Source organism: Apteryx rowi, unplaced genomic scaffold (genome assembly GCF_003343035.1).
Source record: "Apteryx rowi isolate R43461 unplaced genomic scaffold, aptRow1 scaffold_20, whole genome shotgun sequence".
In the NCBI taxonomy this organism is placed as follows: domain Eukaryota; kingdom Metazoa; phylum Chordata; class Aves; order Apterygiformes; family Apterygidae; genus Apteryx; species Apteryx rowi.
The window spans coordinates 436,076-453,932 of record NW_020448308.1 but is presented as its reverse complement, the minus strand read 5'-3'; the positions used below and the strand labels follow the sequence as shown (position 1 = coordinate 453,932).

The window sequence follows — 17,857 nt, the reverse complement described above, 5'->3', positions numbered from 1 at the left end:
TGGGACACCTGAAATCTTTGTAACAACTTTCTGGTTTTCTTCTCCAGACAGAAGCAGCAAGAAAGATGTATGCACTGGCTGCAGGGATTCTACAGCATACATCAATATTTGTTTTATTGCAGGAAAAACCTGCTGAAAGTTCGCATAATAGCACTGGTTCAATCTTCTTCAAGTTTTAGGACTCAGCACTGGGAGCTCAGGGATTCAAGCATTACAAGAATAAGTGATGAGCACAGCTCCAATTATTTCACATCAGCTGAAGCTAAAGAGCACGTGGCTTACCAAGCTGTCCAGCCCTCCTCCCAGGAGGTCCACAGCACCCATCTGCATGGAGGACACTTGGGGAACATTCACCGGGGGTCCCAGGTCCAGGTTCAGAAGGTCACCAAGAAGGTCGCCCTGCGATGGAATGACCTGCGGCTGCTCCAGGTTTGTAGTGGCAGTTGTGCCCACAGGGCTGTCTCCTGCATCAGTGCTGCAGGCGGGATAAATAAGAATCAGAGAAGTGAACCATTAGTCACTTTTGGTCTCTGGCTTCAGATTTCCAGTAGAGAAAAACACAGCAAGAGTTGGCCCATGAGCAGAAGTCTGTTAAGGTTTGTTCTGGCAGCTGACCTAACCATTACCACATATGAGGCGGTGTGTTATGGAAGTGGTTCTTCAACACATGCTTTGAGCACAGGGACCTTCCATGAATCAGGCATCATTTATAATTCAGAAAAGGGTATCTTCAGGTGTGAAACCCTGCCCACCTGGAGAATCACAAATCCTTCCTAAACTATGAGCTATGAATACTACGTAGCCAACAGGACTGAAAATAAGTCTTTCCTAACTCGGGAGAAACCTATGAAAATGATTTTGAGCCTACTGAGTCTAGAGGACTATATGTAAATACGAAGCCAACAACCACCACCACCACCACCAACAAAAAAACCCACACGTGCACCAAACCCAGATTTCCTCCTCAGAAGCCTACCACTAATAAAACTCTTGAACCCTTGATCTAACAATACAAGCTCAACCTCCCCGTGACAGATCTGGATTAGCCATGTTCCATCAGCCAACACCGAGATCCACAACTCTTTTCTAATTGAAAACCTCAATTTTAAATTGGCACCTCCTTTTCTACCAGTAATAATTTCCTCTTCTATGTATTAGCAGGCATGCTAACTACTAGTCTAGAAAAACTCATTATACAGCTTCCAGAGTTTCTCATCATAAGCAGTCTGGCTCTTTTATATTCATTTGCCACTGAATTTCACAACAAGCAAATGAAAAGAAAATGTAAAACTCACTGTAGCTACTGGAGAACTTATTACAACATTTATTCTTTAAATCCACAGATGCTAATATTTTAGATAACTTCAAATCTATTGTGTGCCCTGTTGCCTGCAGTAACTGAGAAAGTTATTTCCAGCTCATATTACTGCAGATGCAGCTAACAGGCAGTTGCATACAGATGTCATTGGAATTAGAGTCCTGACAAGGTGCTTAACACTGGAACTCTTTTATAGGGATTCCACCTCCTGATTTGAGTAGCCACAATCCCCTTCCTTATCTTTATTCAGTTACTGAGGGAAAAGCTTTAGCAACACAGTATAAGCTGCTCCTAACTTCACTGCCAAGAGAAAGATGTAGCATAAGGACTGAAGAATGAATTAGTTACCAGGCAGCAACAGAAAGGGTTGAAAGCTTCTTTGCATTAAAAGATTTAGACCTCTAATAGTACTAATATTAGTTGTCCTTTCTGCTTCTGCCTTCAGCAGGGAGACAGTTCTATGTTGAACAGCTAACTAAAGCATTTTTGAAGAGCAAGTGGTTATCCTGCTCCACCTCCACCCTGAAAATGGGTTTTAAAGAACAGCATGTATGAGCAGAGGCACATTACAAGCCTGGAGTGCACACACTTAGTTCTTTCCCAGTATACAATCCCTTTAACACTACACCTCTTCAACACTTACTCATCCTTCTTCTGATGGAGATAAAGCAATGCTTCAAGGTCTCGTTTAACTGCAGTTGCCCCAAAGCTCAACAAGAAATTAGGAAAGGACAAAACTAAGTAGACTGTATTATTAAGAACAAACAAAAAAAACACAATAAACAAACAAAATAACAAAATAACAAAGCGCCAAGCCTTCCATTTTCTGTACAGAATGGGTCTTTTTAAAGAGTTTTGTATATGCTACTTCGTATTTTCTTTAAAAGACAAAAAGGAATAAAGAAAGAGGGTTATATATAGAAAGAGGGCAAAAAAACACTTGATATAAGCTTTCTCCTTTGTAGTACTGCGCAGTAGCCAGCAGCAGCTTTCTCAGAGTCTTTTACTCCTGTACCTCCATGCGAATTGGAGATTTGGCCCTGTGTTCAACCTCCAGTGGTTCCCAAAAGCTGCATGTCACAAGGGATGAACAGCCTGAACCAGAATCAAAAAGGTTCCTGCTGCCACCTGGGTGGGAATGGGTACCTCTGCCCTTGTCTAACCAGACTTCTCCCCTCCCAGATCCTCTGCTCCCAGGAGCTCTGCCCAAATCTCCCAGCTGCATTACAGCTGAGCGGAGGTGGTGTGGGCCACCACGCGAGGAAACACTGACAAACAATCAGGAGGTTGCTTCCCCACCTTTGGGATTCATCTGCAACTCTCTGGGGCCCTGAGGCTCATGGAAGAGGCTGGAGCCTCTCACCGCCTGTGAGCTGTTCAATAGGTCTGCCTGTCAGCCAAGAGCTGAAACAAACCCTCCTACACTGCTTCGTATGACAATGCACTTCCTAATACAATGTCATGCAGTGTATTCTGCCAACCATAACTAATTCCTTATAGGTTTATATCCAGAAAAGCACCACTTGACTAGCTATTTCTGCCCATCTACTCATGGTAAGGCTATCTTGACCATCTTAAGACACACTCATTGGGGACATCTCCACACTTGACTCTCTGCTTCCACCTCTATCTTACTGTGCAATTTGAAGGAAAAAAAGAAAAAATAGTCAGTCTCTAGTGAGTGGGTCAGCTACCAGAATGGTCATCGCCACAGGGCAGAAGTAATGAAGATGACTCCAAACAGTTAGGCAAGGAGGATATCTTCCACTAGATCACCACTGTCTAACTTGCTCCAAGCTGGCAGATTTTCATGCATCTTTTAGGACTAGGAAGAGGAAAACCAGTTTTAATATTCAGCAAGAACATACTGTATGCATGAATTCAGGCTCCCCACAACCCTGCCCCTCAGGAGCTTCTCACTACAAATACATTGCTTAAAGTGGCAATTTGGCATGCTGTGTCATGGTGCAAGGGAGGTCTTGGCAGCAGCTTGACTGATCTGTCCTTTTGCTAGCAATAAAGCAAAAAGCCACAATAACAAGGCCTCTTTATAAGACGACCTTACATTGGAGAAAGCTGATGTATCACTAAATAACACCATTCATTTTTTAATTTACCGAGAGGGCTGGAGCACAGCGTCAGCATTCAGTGTGTTCTGGTAAGYACCTTTTAAACTTTCTCCCAGCGATTCTTACCACTGCTGATAAAGCCCTGCTGGTTTTAGGTTGAGGTAATGGGTAATTATGGAGCAAGAAACACCAGAGCAATGTTAAAAATTGCTACAGTCAAAAAACAGCGGAGGTGAGTTGACTCTCCTGGCAGTAGCTACTAGTTTCAAGTCACATAAGCAGTATACCTAAGAAGCTAATAAAAAGTAACATTCCTTGCAACAGCTGAATTCCTTAAATTGAGTAAGCTACTTGCCTAAAACATTAGTTTCTGTAATGACCTGAAATAGCAATATACAGAAAGGCTGGTCAGACTGGAGACCAAAGCTACATCTCCCTTGCTAGCTCATTTTGCTATGGAGGCAAATCTTTGAGTAGGAGAGGTAGCAGAGCAAAGTAGCCACTGCTTTTTTTGTCTGACTAGCAGACTTGTGATTGCAGGTCCTGGGTCAATGCAGCCAGACTGGATTTCATACACAGCGAGAAAACAATTCAGCTTCCCAAAGCCAGTCATACTACAGAAATAGCTTTAGTTGCTAAGAATAGCAGAGGAGTGGTGTCAGAAGATAGAAAAGGAACAACATCACACATTGATTTATCAGTGCAATAGCATAAAATAGCACTGCAAATGTCACTTTGGGAATATATTAAAAGGTAAGCCTGGATACTCTGCCTCCTGCTGTAAAGCACACTTACGTTTGTAATTAATACAGTTGGCAAATAGCACTGCTTACCTGCATGACAAACCATGGGAACAGGCTGAGCAGCAACACAGCCAGAATTCAAGGCTACTGTAATGCCTGCTCTTCCAGATCTAACCCATTCCCAGGACTGTGATCACAGGAAAGTGTTAAAGCTCCAGATAATAAGCCAAAGCATTATTTTCACAGGTTAGACAGAACCATATCAGTGTAAACATCTTATTTCAAGCCCAAAAAGATTTCAGTGACAGGACCTAGCAGATCATACACTTCCCTCGCTTTATCCTTACAGATACCAAGCAACAAGGAAGTTTTGCTAGTCCTTCCCATCTCACATTCCCACTGCAAAGGGTCTGGTATTTACCAGCTACTGAAAGCAGGTGCTATTCTACATGACTAAGCTACATTCTTGCTGAAGCAAAAGCTTTTATAGAAGCATACACTTCTTGGATTGTGCAACATACTTGATTTTACCACTGTCCTCCTCCTCCTGGATTAGCCTTGCACCAGTTATCCAAAGCTTCTGCTCTGCTATTCCAACTCTAACGTCAGCGGCCTTATAACCAGTGCTTTCTCAAAGGACATTAAGACTTCTCCCYGCATGAGAACTTTATGATGCAGAAACTCAGAAACTACATACCCAGGATTAAATCCTACAGTGAAATAACTCCTTAAATGATCTGTAAGTCTCTATACAATCAGTAATAAAAATAAAATAAAATAAATAAATAGAAGTGTTGAAAAGGTCCTTGCATCTTTTGCACTGTTTGCTAGGAAGAAACAACTGATCTTCCTCCATTCCCACAACAGTTGTCTCTGCTTACCTTCCATGGTGAATTGGCAAATGTTTGCGGTGGATCCCGTGGCTCCCCTCCACAAAAGCATTGGGTGGTTTGTGGTACACAGAAGCTAGAGACCCAATATGGCAGATCAACTCATCTAGCAGAGTYGGCTCAATCAGATCGGTCTCTTCAGAAATAAGCGGCTTTTCTGATAAGACCACTTCTTTGGCAGTCACTGGATCCGTGGAAAGAAGGCGCCAGTAGATGTAGCCACGATCCCGCAGGTCTGGGTTGTCAGAATCCTGAAATAAAGCATTGCAGCAGTTGTGGGCTTAAATGGAACTAACCACTGCAGTCACTCTAAATCTCCTAGCAGTGATTTTGGTCAATTTAAAGAACATCCAGTAGCAACACAGTCACCAATTTCACAATGATGTTACAAACCGCTAGTTGTGACGAACACGTCAAAACTAAAAATAAGAACAAAGGATTAATTCCTGGTTTACTATCCCAAGAAGTTAATCCAGATGGTCAGAGAGGAAAAGCCCAGGATTGACACACCCCACAATTGTCCCATCCCACAAAACTTCTCTCCAAACTCTCCTGCCGCTTAATATAACAATAAGAATCAGAAGAACCTGGAGGGGGCGCAGACAGGAGAAAAGAAGGCTGAATCAAAATGACTCAGCCACATACTAAGAGTAGACATGTAATACTGCATATTATAGAAGAATGATTTAAGATTCCTGGAAACATATGACTTACCCAAGGGCGCTCGTAGGACAAAAAGATCCTGCAGAGCTAGGATGGATCTTAATAAGCTGTATTCTTCATGCCAAAAGAGATCTTATTTATCCTGCCTTTTAATTATTTAATGAAGTATGGAAAGATGCTAACGATACATTGTTAGGACCCCTCATCAGTTCTCCAGCTGTCAATAACATCTTTGTTTTACTGCACATAATTCTGACTCTGCGTGAAGCGCTAATTATTTCTCTCTTCTTTTCAAACAGCTCTGCCCAGAGCAGCAAAGTGGCGATAGCTTGCAGCTAATGTTCTAGGGATAGGGAGCTGGTGTGGTTTTATGTTGTGGTGCAACATGTTTAAGCTGCCCATGGAAGAAAGGGGTGGGAATTTTAATCTCCATGTCAGCAGAATAACAGGGTAAATGCTTCTGAGTTTTTTCTGTAAAATTTTGGCAACATAGCCTACACCTCATCCGCCTTTGTCATTAGCATTTTTTCTCTTGTTCTGCGATCTCATTCACATTGCTGCCGATCTACTGTAACCTGCCGCTCTGCCCTACGCCTCAAGATATTCTCRGGCACACAGCAGAACATCTATTTGTAATGAGACTGAGCATGCTAAATTCATTTTGCTTGCAGAGACCTAGATACAATGTCTGGGTCAACTGATTTCTCTGCAGTGCTGTTTTTCAGTTTGATGGTGGAGTCATGGGCTCTTTGACCCTTTGTCCTTAACAATTCCTACAAGAACCTCCTCATCCTGTCTGCAGCAGGCAGTTCAAGATCAGAGAGGGCCTCCACAAGGGCAGAGGCAAAAGACCACACGCTCCTATCTACCTTCAGTCACATGCAGATTCAAGACTGACTGTTTCTTCCCACAGCCAGATACACGGATTTGAAACTTTGGTCCATCTACTGGAACACAGGAGTCCCAGATCTTTACTTTCCACAGTTTTCCTAACCCTCCACTCTCTAGGGTCTGCACATACACCTGCAGCGCATGCCASTGAACCCATGCTAGTTTAACTAGCCATGCCAGACAGAAAGCAGCAATGAAGATGTAGTGGCTCTGTGCCATTCACCAGGCTACAAACCTGCTAGGGACCCTGATCGCTACTACACATCTGTGTCTCTCCCACCCCCAGCTGCTTCRCTGCTATTTTTACCAGTGCTGGCTGGATTAGGCTGGCTCCTGCTACAGTCACACCTGCATTCTGTTGTGCAGACTTACCTTAAGAGACATGCAAAGTGTAACAATACCTAATCGGGGAAGAGAAACGTGTGTGTAATTACTCTCCCACTCAAGTGAAAAACAGTATCTCTACCTCAAAACCAGACCTTGGAGCGGAAGGCTTTTTAGTGTTTCACAGCTACTTATCCTACACCGATTCTCATATAAAATACAAGAAGCCAGACTGAATCAACATTTGTGACAAAGAGAAAAAACAGAYGCCTATTATATTCCTAGGGTGCCATTAAGTGTTTCGTGACTCAGCAGAGTGGGTTTTAACACTTAGTACCTTTCTTCTGCTGGCTTAGACGACAGATACACCATGCCCTTGGCCCATCCCTCTCCAAAGAAGGGCTGAGAGCCTGTGTAATAGCATATTTGTCTTTACAGCTATGTAGGTTTTGAAGCAAGAACAGCAGGCTACAGATTTCTTGCCCATGCACCATGTGATACCCCCACCTGTGAGAAACTGAGTATTAGTAAGTCCACATCCATGACTTCTTGCAGCAAAAAGGACCAAAAAGGCCAGCTGAAGATTCTTTTCAAGCAGAAAATCTGGAGTCAATTGCAGCCTGTCCAAAGCAGTTGGAAGAGTTTATTTTCATCACTTAATACAGTAGGTCTGGAGAAGAGCTGCTCTTTTTGGGCTATGCCATTACACAGTTGTCCCAGTCATTAGAGCCAGGGAGTGCAGGAGAATCGGCTTAAGTCTTACCCACTCCTGCCAGAGGAACATCTTTGCTTCCATCCTCCAGAATTACAGAATTTTTATCTGCCAGCTCAAGCTCACTCCATACCTGCAGTGATCTAAGCTTATAATACCTCTAACTCAGCACCTCATGCATAATGAATCTGGGATCCTAACCCACTGTTAAAGCCTCCAACAGAGCTGCCACATTGGTTGGCAGCAACCAAGTAGAAGGGGAAAAAAAACAAACCTTAGTTCTTTTGTTTTCAGAGCACTGCTTAAGCCCTGCTCTTCCCAGAACAAAGTCTTTGCCAGGCCTTTCCCCTCTGTCACAGCCCCAGTTGTTTTAACTGCAAGCCACCTTAAAGGAGAAAGCATTTTTGTTTCTACAGAACTTTTACTCTGTTCCTAACATTTAATTTGAGGGGGGATGAGGGGGGAATTAGGATGAGGCAAGAGCAAAGGAGAGTGCAGATGCCAGATGGCATGGTAACAGGCACAGAGCAGATCTTAAAGAGAGTCAAAACTGTCCTCTCTGGGAGAAAGAACATGCCTGAATCCCATCTACTGGGCACAGCTGATTGGCCTGGCAGATGGGACTCTCTAGTTTGCAGGTGCTTAGCACAGCATCTCGAGTGCTCTGGTTCACTGGGTGTCTTGGCTTACCTGCGTGGCCAGGCTGAGGACCTGCTGAACCAGCTCCTGTGTCTCAGAAGGCTTTTTTAAGAACAGCTTCACTATAGCAGTCAGCAGCGTGAGCTGCACCTAAGAAAAAAGGAACGCAGCAGAGAGATTACAAGAGTTATCCATGCTTTAGTGATGTGTCCCAAATCTAATCATCCTTTACTGATATGAAACTCGAGTCCATCATTTGTAACAGCATTATACTTTTCGTTGCCAGTAAAATCCAGCACAGTGAAACTCTCTCTTGCCTGTTGCAAATAATTTTGCAAACAAGTCCCTAATTATCATGCTGAGATTTATGTAATAATTTTATTCATCTCAGCACTACTCTTCTGTATGTTCTAGTCCCCAACAGGATTATTTTCCCCCCAAAGTATCCAAAACATGGAGTCCCTCTTGCTCTGTCTTATCCTCCAGGAAGAGAAGTTTGTGAGACACAGGCAGACCACAGAGAACATCTATAGACTCCCATAAGTTTTATTTTAGCCAAATACTGAAATTTTCATTGGGAGGTATTTTCTGACAACTGCAGTAATATTTACAGTCAGTTCCATACATACACTGCATGTCACACATACAGATAAAAATGGAAAGCACAATTTTACCTGGGTACTTTCATCATGGAAGCCCTCCAAAAAGCTCTCTAACAGCTCATCAGCATTGTCAATTCTTTCCGCATATTCACCCACTATCCAGATCATGGCAGCTCTGGCATCAGGTTCATCCAGGGAATCTAGGTTCTCGCACAGAGTGGCAATGATGCTTTCATACCTGATTTGTCAGAGCACAGATAGATTACTGGGGTGAATTCAACTTGTGTTACTCCATCTCAGCTCACATCATTCGGCAGAGAATCCTGCACTGAATTATAATGTCTTGTATTTCTATGCAACATGCAGCAAGCAGTATTTCACTCAGCTACACAAGATAATTTCTATGCATTTTCTTTTTCCATGTTGAGTGCTAGGATTTCACAAGCTCAAGAGCTCTGCCATTTCTTTAATCAGCAAGAGCACCCAGATGAGGAATTCAAGATGCAAAGTTGCCTCCCTTTCTTTCTGGTAAAAGGAACATTTGATCCAACAGTTCAATCCAGCTCCCCATGAGACTGAATCAGATCTTGCAGCTTCACTAGCATCTCTTCCCGACTGGTAGCTCTAAACTGGATATTATCTTTCCCCAATGCTTTGCTGTTAAACAGACATTGCACACCATTTGTTTAGTTTCTCCTCATCCCCACACATGAGTATCCCTATTGTAAGCAGTCAGTCTATCTTGCAACAGACAACAGAAATTGCCAGAGGCACCTGCAGATGTCCAATACTACTTTTTAGATGTTCATGAAGCCTCTGCTGAGAGGCATTGGTGTGTTATTCTGTAGCTAAAGAGACAAATCCTTGTTGCACAAAGAGCTTAAAAGAAGCCGAGTACTGCCAAAGCCAGACAGAACACTTGATACAGAGAAAGCCAGCAGAATTTTGCTCAGCATGATCTAGCTGGGATCTCAGATTGTGAAAGCCATGAACACCCTCTCAGGAGATTGTGTATAAACCTTCTAGAGGATACAAGCAAAACCAGAAGGGTGATGCTGTAAAACTTGGTCAAATCTCTTTTGTGACATTTCCTATAGGAAATCCATAGGTTTTGATGAAGGCTTATACTCAGCATCAAGGTGGAGGGGGAGATTTTCAATTTAAACTAATTCTGTGTCGTGCATACATCTTGTCCAGAGTTGATATTTGATTCCTAGAGTGCTAGGCTCAGAAGGGACACTGCTTTTCAGAAAGATGGCCACCTTCACTTCAGTGCCCCTGGAAAGCTGTACTGAGCGAGTTTTGCATTGTTCTACTCTCACGCTAGCTGACTAAGGCTTCCAAAAGCCTTGTAGGACTTTCACATACTTGTTGGGGTACTTGCGGAAGATGTCCCTGATGACTACAATGGCCTCCTGGACCACATAGTTGACCTTGGTCTGGATGAGATCTAGCAGTGTGCTCACACAGCGCTCTGCAGATTGCTAGAGAGAAGAGCAGAACACCACAATTAAAACAAGTTGAGAAAAAAAACCCTCCCAGCCCACGGCACACACACTGAGGCATCGGGGATGCCTATCAAAGGGCACCAGAGGGGAGAAATAAAAGCACAACAGCTACCAACTTGTGTGTCCAGAATACCCTTGATGGTGACCAGTGCTTGTGTACTACTAGGGAATTTATGATGCTGTACAATGGAGATACCTGCTGACTCCAACTCCTGCAATAAGTGAAGTGATTGAAGCAACTGTGCCAGTAGGTGGTTGGATCATCACACAAAAGACATTAAGAACATTGCCCACATTACTACTTATACCACCTTCTTGCTGGCTAGCAGTCAAAACAGGTCACTGAATGAGCTCTCTTGGACTTGCCTAAGCCACGGCAACCAAAGGTGGGAGCATTTTGACAAGGACTGCTGGAAGGTGTCTGGGGAAGTAAGAAGAAGGTKGAAGTAAGGCATGCTACCAATCATGTTGCAAGAACAGCAGCAGATTCGCTATCTTTGGGATAAGGTCACTACCAATGTGTGAAGCTATAAACGGAAATCTGGTCTTGCTATTGCAGCTTTCACATTAAATAACTCAAAATTCCCAGCCACAGGCACTGTAAGATAACAACAGCTAGGCACTGGAATACTCCATGAACCAGAACTGGAATTAAAGGCAGAAAATTCAGGGAGGTCAATTCCCAATAGCACAGTGAGGCAGGACATCAGAAGAGCAAACTCCAACACTGGAGAGCCTGGAATAAGGATAGTGATTTGGCTATTAACAGAGTACATATGAAGCTTCATTACACAGCTGGTGATTAATGTGAGAAGCAGACTGCTCACGACACTGCCTAGGCAATCACCACCAGAACATTCATAAAGCATTCAGTATCGAGACAAACCTTGTAGGGTACAAACAATAGCAACGTAGGAGGATTTTTCAGTTCAAGTGAGCTAATAGTCCCCTTCATTTTTGGAAGAACTTGAAGGCTGAGTAGAGGAGGAGGAATGAAATGGCATTTAAATAAGTCAGAGAAATAATTTTTTTGAGAATGGGCAAAATCTCAAGGACAAACCTCAAGACTTGTAGATCTGAATTTGGGACAAGCAGAGACTAAAACCTCTTTGTGACTTTTTGCCCATGTGACCATAGCAGTGGTACCATACCAATGCAACCTACAAGCACACCAAACAGTGGAAATGCTAGCATGGGAATCAGGCAAAAGAGGACACCCCTTTTAAACTAGCATTTGCTCTGTCTTTGCAAACTGCCCTAAAAGCCAGGCGATCTTAAAGACCACTCAAGCTAAATCCTTCTTAAGCCAACTCAACTCTATAGAATCTATAGCATCACCCACTGCTTGCAACTCAAGCAGTGCAGTGGTGCCAAATACAACTAGCAAAGCTTCAAGAGCTGAGAAACTCAAGGAAAAGAATATTAAGGTTCACATTTTCTCCTCCTTAGATTCTTTGAAACCTGATTTTTCAAGAAGGGCACAACATTTACTTTGAAACACGCAGTATTGATTTTTAGCTCAAGAGTCCCTTGGAAAGCAAGCTGCCACATGCACAGTAAAGCAGTCAAGTCCCTGTAACAAAGCACATCTCAGTTCATCTCATCCCTTGTAAACACGTCACTATTTGAAGGTGGACATCCCTGAGGACTGCTGTGCTTTGCAAACTGACACGAAAGAGTGCCCCAGCCAGAGCAGCTCTCAAGTTGGAGTGAGGAAGAACAACAAACCAATGCCAAACTTACTTTGTTGTTCTCTACTAATCAAATGAAAGCCTGAAAGATTACTGAAGTAATCATACCTCACACACTGTCATAACCCTCAAAGATTTCTAAGAGCTGGGCTGCTAGCGGAATCTCCTGGAATTGAGACAAATCCCCCTCTAATATAGTTCCTGCCGCTTCTCCTTTGCTCTACAGGAATCACTACCTACTGCGTCCTCTTCATGTACTCTTCCTCAGAGGCCTAAAGGGAATATGAGCAAAGCCTCTTTCCTTACAATCAAAGCATCAGATGCCATCTTCACCTAATGCTGTCAGTGAAGCAAACCAACCCACAAATCACAGATACCTTCACCTCATGCTGTCAAGTCTGGCTACACCACTTCGATGTAGACATCCCCAAGCTAACTCTACCTTAGCAAGCCTATCTGCGTGAAATGATGCTCTTCTGACATCCCCCAAACCAGTATGACTACTTAAGCCTGGGCAAAATCCATCAGCCTTGCTGTTCAACATGTGCACTGCTTACACTTCCAAAATGAGTGCTACCTCTGCTGTTTGTCCTATGCTCTGTTATGCAGTGCAGGTAACGCCACACTTGCTCTAAGGCTCAAGTCACAGCAGATACAAATTTATTTACTAGCTTGCTCTTCTAAGAGAGACAATTAAATAAAAGGTAGGTTCCCTGTGAATACTCATTCATCAAAAGCTCCTGCTGGCTGTGCCCTATGTCAAAAAGCAGATTTCTAAGCCTTGGGAACTTGGACACCAAGGGCTGCGAGAATGCTGAAACTCTTCCATTAGTCATAACTCACAGAGCAAACAGCCTCTAGTAAACACAGATGCACTGGGGACAGGGATTAACCTAGCAACGAGGACAGTGTAGCGAGTTGTTCTGTACTTGCCCTCTTTTAAATATGGCTCTTGTCAAGGAGTAAACAGACCTAATCTTTAGCAGCAGTGTCTTCAAAGGAGTGCTGCTTAAAAAAAAGAAGAGTTAACTCAAGTTATTGGGAAATACAAAAGTAAATAGTTAGATAGTCACTGCAAATTTGCTGTGACATTATTATTAGTCTTTTGCAGACTGAATGCAACTCTGTCATGGTATCAGGGTGGGGAGGAAAAGTGCTGGGGATGAGGGTGAGAAAAGGTAAGACCTTTCAAAACATCTTGATGCTGTAGGAATACACCATCTTTTATCTGAAACCACACAGGCCCAACACACCTCCCCCTTCCCAACACAGCAGCACCCCTACAAAAGGGGCTGCCACCAGCTTTTTAACTTCTCAGTAGCCCTCTTTCATGCGCGAGAGCCTTTTCTGCTGTCACCCCTGCAGCTCTATGCAGACAGCCTCCTGCCTGTGTGTAATGCAGATGGAGCACTCTTTTTCTTTTGTTACATTGAGTTTTTTTTGGAACTGCAGGCATGAAATAGAGCAGTGACCACCCACTCAGTCAGTCCCATTTAAAAGAAAGCCCTTTGCAGCGATAAGTCGAAGGAGGGACCAGACCAGCAGGCTGTATGGGAAAAGGTGGCTGATTCTTTCAAGAGAACAGAAATTGGTGTCCTCTTTAGGCAGGCATACAGTAGTTTAGCTGAAACAAGGGAAACTTGTGCACTGACACTATACTCAGCCAGGCATGATTAGGTTTTATTTAAATCTGCTGTCAGTTAATGCTCACGGGAACACACTTTAGCAAGAGCTAAATGAGCTCAACTGAAATTAGACCACTTACGTGGCATTTCACATTCATTTATCAGTTTATTGACAAGTACCAAGACCACAGCATACGTGTCTTCTCTCTTCACAAGTTTTCTGAGCTCCTGTCAGGCACACTAGATTTATTTACAGGGAAATTAACAGGGATACCGTTTAAATATTCTCTTACAAGTATTTTGGTGGATCTTCAACTGGCAGAGGACATTTCAAACTGCTGTTTTGGATAGCTACAAAGGTTCTTGGAAACTTATTTGCATAAGTAGCTCGGCTAAAGAGAACACTCTAAACAAAGCCACAAGCTATACGGACCCTTGAAACTAGATAAGCAGATACAGTCACTCTGACTGTCTCTGAGCAAGTTGTTCTAAAGCACCAAAAACCTCTGCAATTCTATACATATGTTCTACTCAGCTGAAGCCGGAGGTGCAAAACATTTCATAATACTGAGCTCCTCTGCACAATCTTTCTTTCCTTCCCCCTTCAAAAGGTCTATAGCTACTAAAAAAGGCCTTCAAGGACAAATGGTCATTGTTCCACTGAAGCCAATACAGTAAAAATCCCATCAAGGATGCTTTTGCTGCCTTGCTCTGCCTGCAAGCTGAGGTCTGAAAGAAGCAAAACACCCTCCTATGATGTACTCAGCTGGAGCTCACGAGTCCTACTGTTCAGCTGAGGCTTTGGCCCGATCCTAACGTATCCAGGGCACTTGATGTCTAACACAGGAACAAGGAAACCTTGTGTACCAAGCAGGGATGAGAAGGAGGAGCCCAACATTGTTTCTGGAATCTGAGAACCACAGAAAACCTCAAATTTCAGATACTTGCCTCAACCTTGATGGCACAGCGCCCAATTGCTCGGACAGCCTTGCGCACAAAGTCAACATCCACCTCAGTAGCATATTCCTTGAGTTCTGCCAGGACCTGCAGAGAAAAATACACCAACGTGAGTCCTGGGGTCACAGAAATGATATGGTAGAACATCCCAGTCTAACTAGCCACGCCACTTGGATACCAGAACATAAGCGGGATGTATTCTTCCACAGCTATCCATACGCAAAGTTAACACAGTCAAACTCTACAATCTCTTTCTCTGAAACCCACCGCTGCCTGGAGAAGAAAGGGTTTGGATTAGGCAGTAAGACTTGTTTCAGCCTGGCTGAAGCCAAAAGATGGCTAGAGATAGAGGATTCTCAGGTTCCCCTGACCAACAGCTGGAGGTGAAGCCAGCCCTGCCAAACAAACGTTACTACTCCTTCTGACACTAGAAGATATAGGAAAGTAGGGGTCATATATCCATGTGCATAGACATTATGTACAATTTATTGTACTGATTGTTCTACATTCACTGTAAGCAAAACTCTAAGCAACAACATTTCTGGCCTCTCCTTTTCTGTGCTGAGGTGCAACCCTGGATCCCTATGGGATCCAAAAGGAGGAGAAGGAGATCTGAGGACACCTTGCAATACCTGTACAGAGATTAATAACAGCATGAAGATTTTTTCCTCTTAAGAACAAACTTTACGTTTTTGTCTCTTCTTTTTTTTGATAATGGGAACTGAACAAGGGCTTAAATGAGGACCTGCTGGGATTTTACAGACCACTAACTAAAAAGCTATTTTATCTTAAATAAATCACTTGGCTGAGAAAAAGTGATTTTAAAAGACGACCCCACAGAATTTCTATTACCTCAAAGTCTCATTTGTTTCAGTTTCTCACGTCACACTATGACGTCAGGGATTTCGTGTGATGTCACAAATAGATTGCAAAGGAGAAGGCAGCAGCACAACGCGAGACAGTTTGAAAAATCTGCAGTCGGTGTCAATTGCTCAGAACAATGACAAGACAAAGAGGCCTTGAAGGGCCAGACTGCAGACAAATAAATCCACAGGAATAGACAGGACATCTCTGTTTTGAAGTTTTATTATTTCCTTGGATGATGCATGTGCACCGTACCCAGAGCACCCTGGTTCAGTAGCTTATGCTTTTCAAATACCACCCAAGTCTAAGCACCTCAGATACAACTAGYTGATTGTCTTGGGCTAGAACAGACACGGAAAAGAAGGGTCTTGACAAGTGACACAGGGAAAAACGGTGTAGAAGCCTGGTCTCAGTGGGTCTCAATTTTGGGGGTATTTCTGAGGAAGCTTGGCCTGTTTTAGGAATGCCTCTTCAGAACCAGGCAGGGATTCATTAGTCTGAAGATCCCAGTTCCAAGCTCAGTCCTCCAGACACCACTGCCTTTCTCCCAAAGGACCTGCATTACCTAAACACAGTGCATTAAAAATGGTGTGGAGCCTGCCAAGAGTAAATAGAAAATTCTGAATACATTCTCTTGGCAACTGATTTTTTTAAAAGTATATTCCACGTTCTCAGAACAAAAGAGGCACGTATTGCTGTGTTCTGTTTAAATAAAGTTATGCGCATTCCCTGAAGAGAATGGCTTAAAAGCATCACGTTAAATGAAGTTGCTCTATGACAATTAGGATAGCATTAACCAGAGGCATTAATCATTCTGCATTAGTTTTAGGCCTTGAGGACAGAGTGCCATTCAGGAACACTTACCCTCTTAAAGGAATCTGGATTAAGCTACATCACAGTGTAGATTCTCTTTGGATTTAAAGTGGTCTCAATTCAGTTTGTTTAGCTTTGTGCAGTTTCCACTTTGGAAGCAAGCTAAGGAAAATCAAGGTTATTTTAGCTCTGAAGAGTGCCTGTGTGAGGATTTAAAGAGCTTAACACACTTGAAATTCACAGCTCAGTAATGTCTGACCTTCCTGAATGCCTGTTACAGGCACACCTCTCACACTTGAAACAAGCCTCTCATTCTAACCCCAGCTCTTGCAGTGACTCATGTGACAGGAGACATCAGCTCTCCTCCCAGAATTATAATCTGTAAAACAAGATCTACCTAACAGTCACAATGCAAGACATATCATACTATTAACATTTAAAGTTACCATACTATTAACATTTAAAATGCAAAGCAAATTCCAGCACTTCCCACTTTGTAGCTGCAAAGAGCATGATACCAGGGATAGTGCTGCTTAGTAGCCAGGAGAAGACTAGAGGTAGTTGCATACATCCTCTTTTAAGGACCAGCAGAGCAAGTTTGCCATCCCCAGAACACACGCAGGACCCTTAAGAGTTTGATCAGCTGACCTGGGCAATGTTTGCTTGAGAAGCTAGGCGGATCATGATGTCCAGTTTCTCCAATTTGACATAGATGGGGTCGTTATACTTCACAAAGAACACCTTTATTTCCTGCTTCAGGATTTCAGGCCTGCAGAACATATACAGAATATTGTTTCACCCAAGACTAGTAAAAAGAATGGGCTGCTATCCTAATCAGAAGTATCTTTGGTTTAGAAAACTACCCAAAACTTTTGCTGGGAAACAGAATGGTGTGATTTCACGTTCAGGACATGCAAACCAAGGAGAACAACAGTTTGAAAGTTAGAAGGCTGGAGAAAAGATTTTTTTTAAAAATACAAAATGTGTATCTCAAGTCTCTCTAATGGTACCTACATCTCCACCTCCTCCATTTGGGCTGCTGAACTATCCACTAGCATACAGCAGACGTATTTTCAGTGAAACAATAACATCCTTACCTCAACGCAAAACCCACCTACAAACCAGTTTTCTTCTTTCACTTGCAAGACACCTGTGCCAGTGCACAGTAACTCTGCCCAAAGTATAACTGCCCCTCTCCAATGAGAAGAAACAATATTTAAGCATGCAAATGGGAATAAACTGGAGAAGAAAAAACACAACCCAGTCCTTTGTACATCAGTATGTCACCATCCTGCTGCTTCTGTGCTGAAGAGAGAATGGCATAAGGGACATCTCCATGTTTCTACAAGTTACCATGAACTCTACAGTTACACTCTCCCTGCTCTTTGCAATCTGATTTATGGTGTGGTGGGAACACATTTCTTACTGCTCTTAAAAAAGGCAGTGAAGAGAGAGGCAGCTAAAGAAATACTGTATGAAAAGACCGTTCATTAGCTGTAAAAACAAAATGAATCCAGGCTACTAGTGTCAGGAGACTGCTTAATTCAT

At 43.0% G+C, this 17,857-nt stretch overlaps 1 protein-coding gene across 3 annotated transcripts in view; it reads right to left on the bottom strand.

The window, feature by feature from the left end:
- Nucleotides 1–17,857, bottom strand: part of AP2B1 (adaptor related protein complex 2 subunit beta 1) — an 83,039-nt gene that overhangs the window by 38,748 nt on the left and 26,434 nt on the right. For all 3 annotated transcript variants that reach the window (XM_026063620.1, XM_026063622.1, XM_026063621.1), the window contains exons 8-14: nucleotides 16,958–17,078; nucleotides 14,624–14,719; nucleotides 10,220–10,335; nucleotides 8,924–9,089; nucleotides 8,301–8,399; nucleotides 5,012–5,271; nucleotides 283–475 (exon numbers count right to left, since the gene is read on the bottom strand). In XM_026063620.1, coding sequence (XP_025919405.1) covers nucleotides 283–475; nucleotides 5,012–5,271; nucleotides 8,301–8,399; nucleotides 8,924–9,089; nucleotides 10,220–10,335; nucleotides 14,624–14,719; nucleotides 16,958–17,078 — 1,051 coding nt within the window. The remainder of the gene's footprint in view (nucleotides 1–282; nucleotides 476–5,011; nucleotides 5,272–8,300; nucleotides 8,400–8,923; nucleotides 9,090–10,219; nucleotides 10,336–14,623; nucleotides 14,720–16,957; nucleotides 17,079–17,857) is intronic.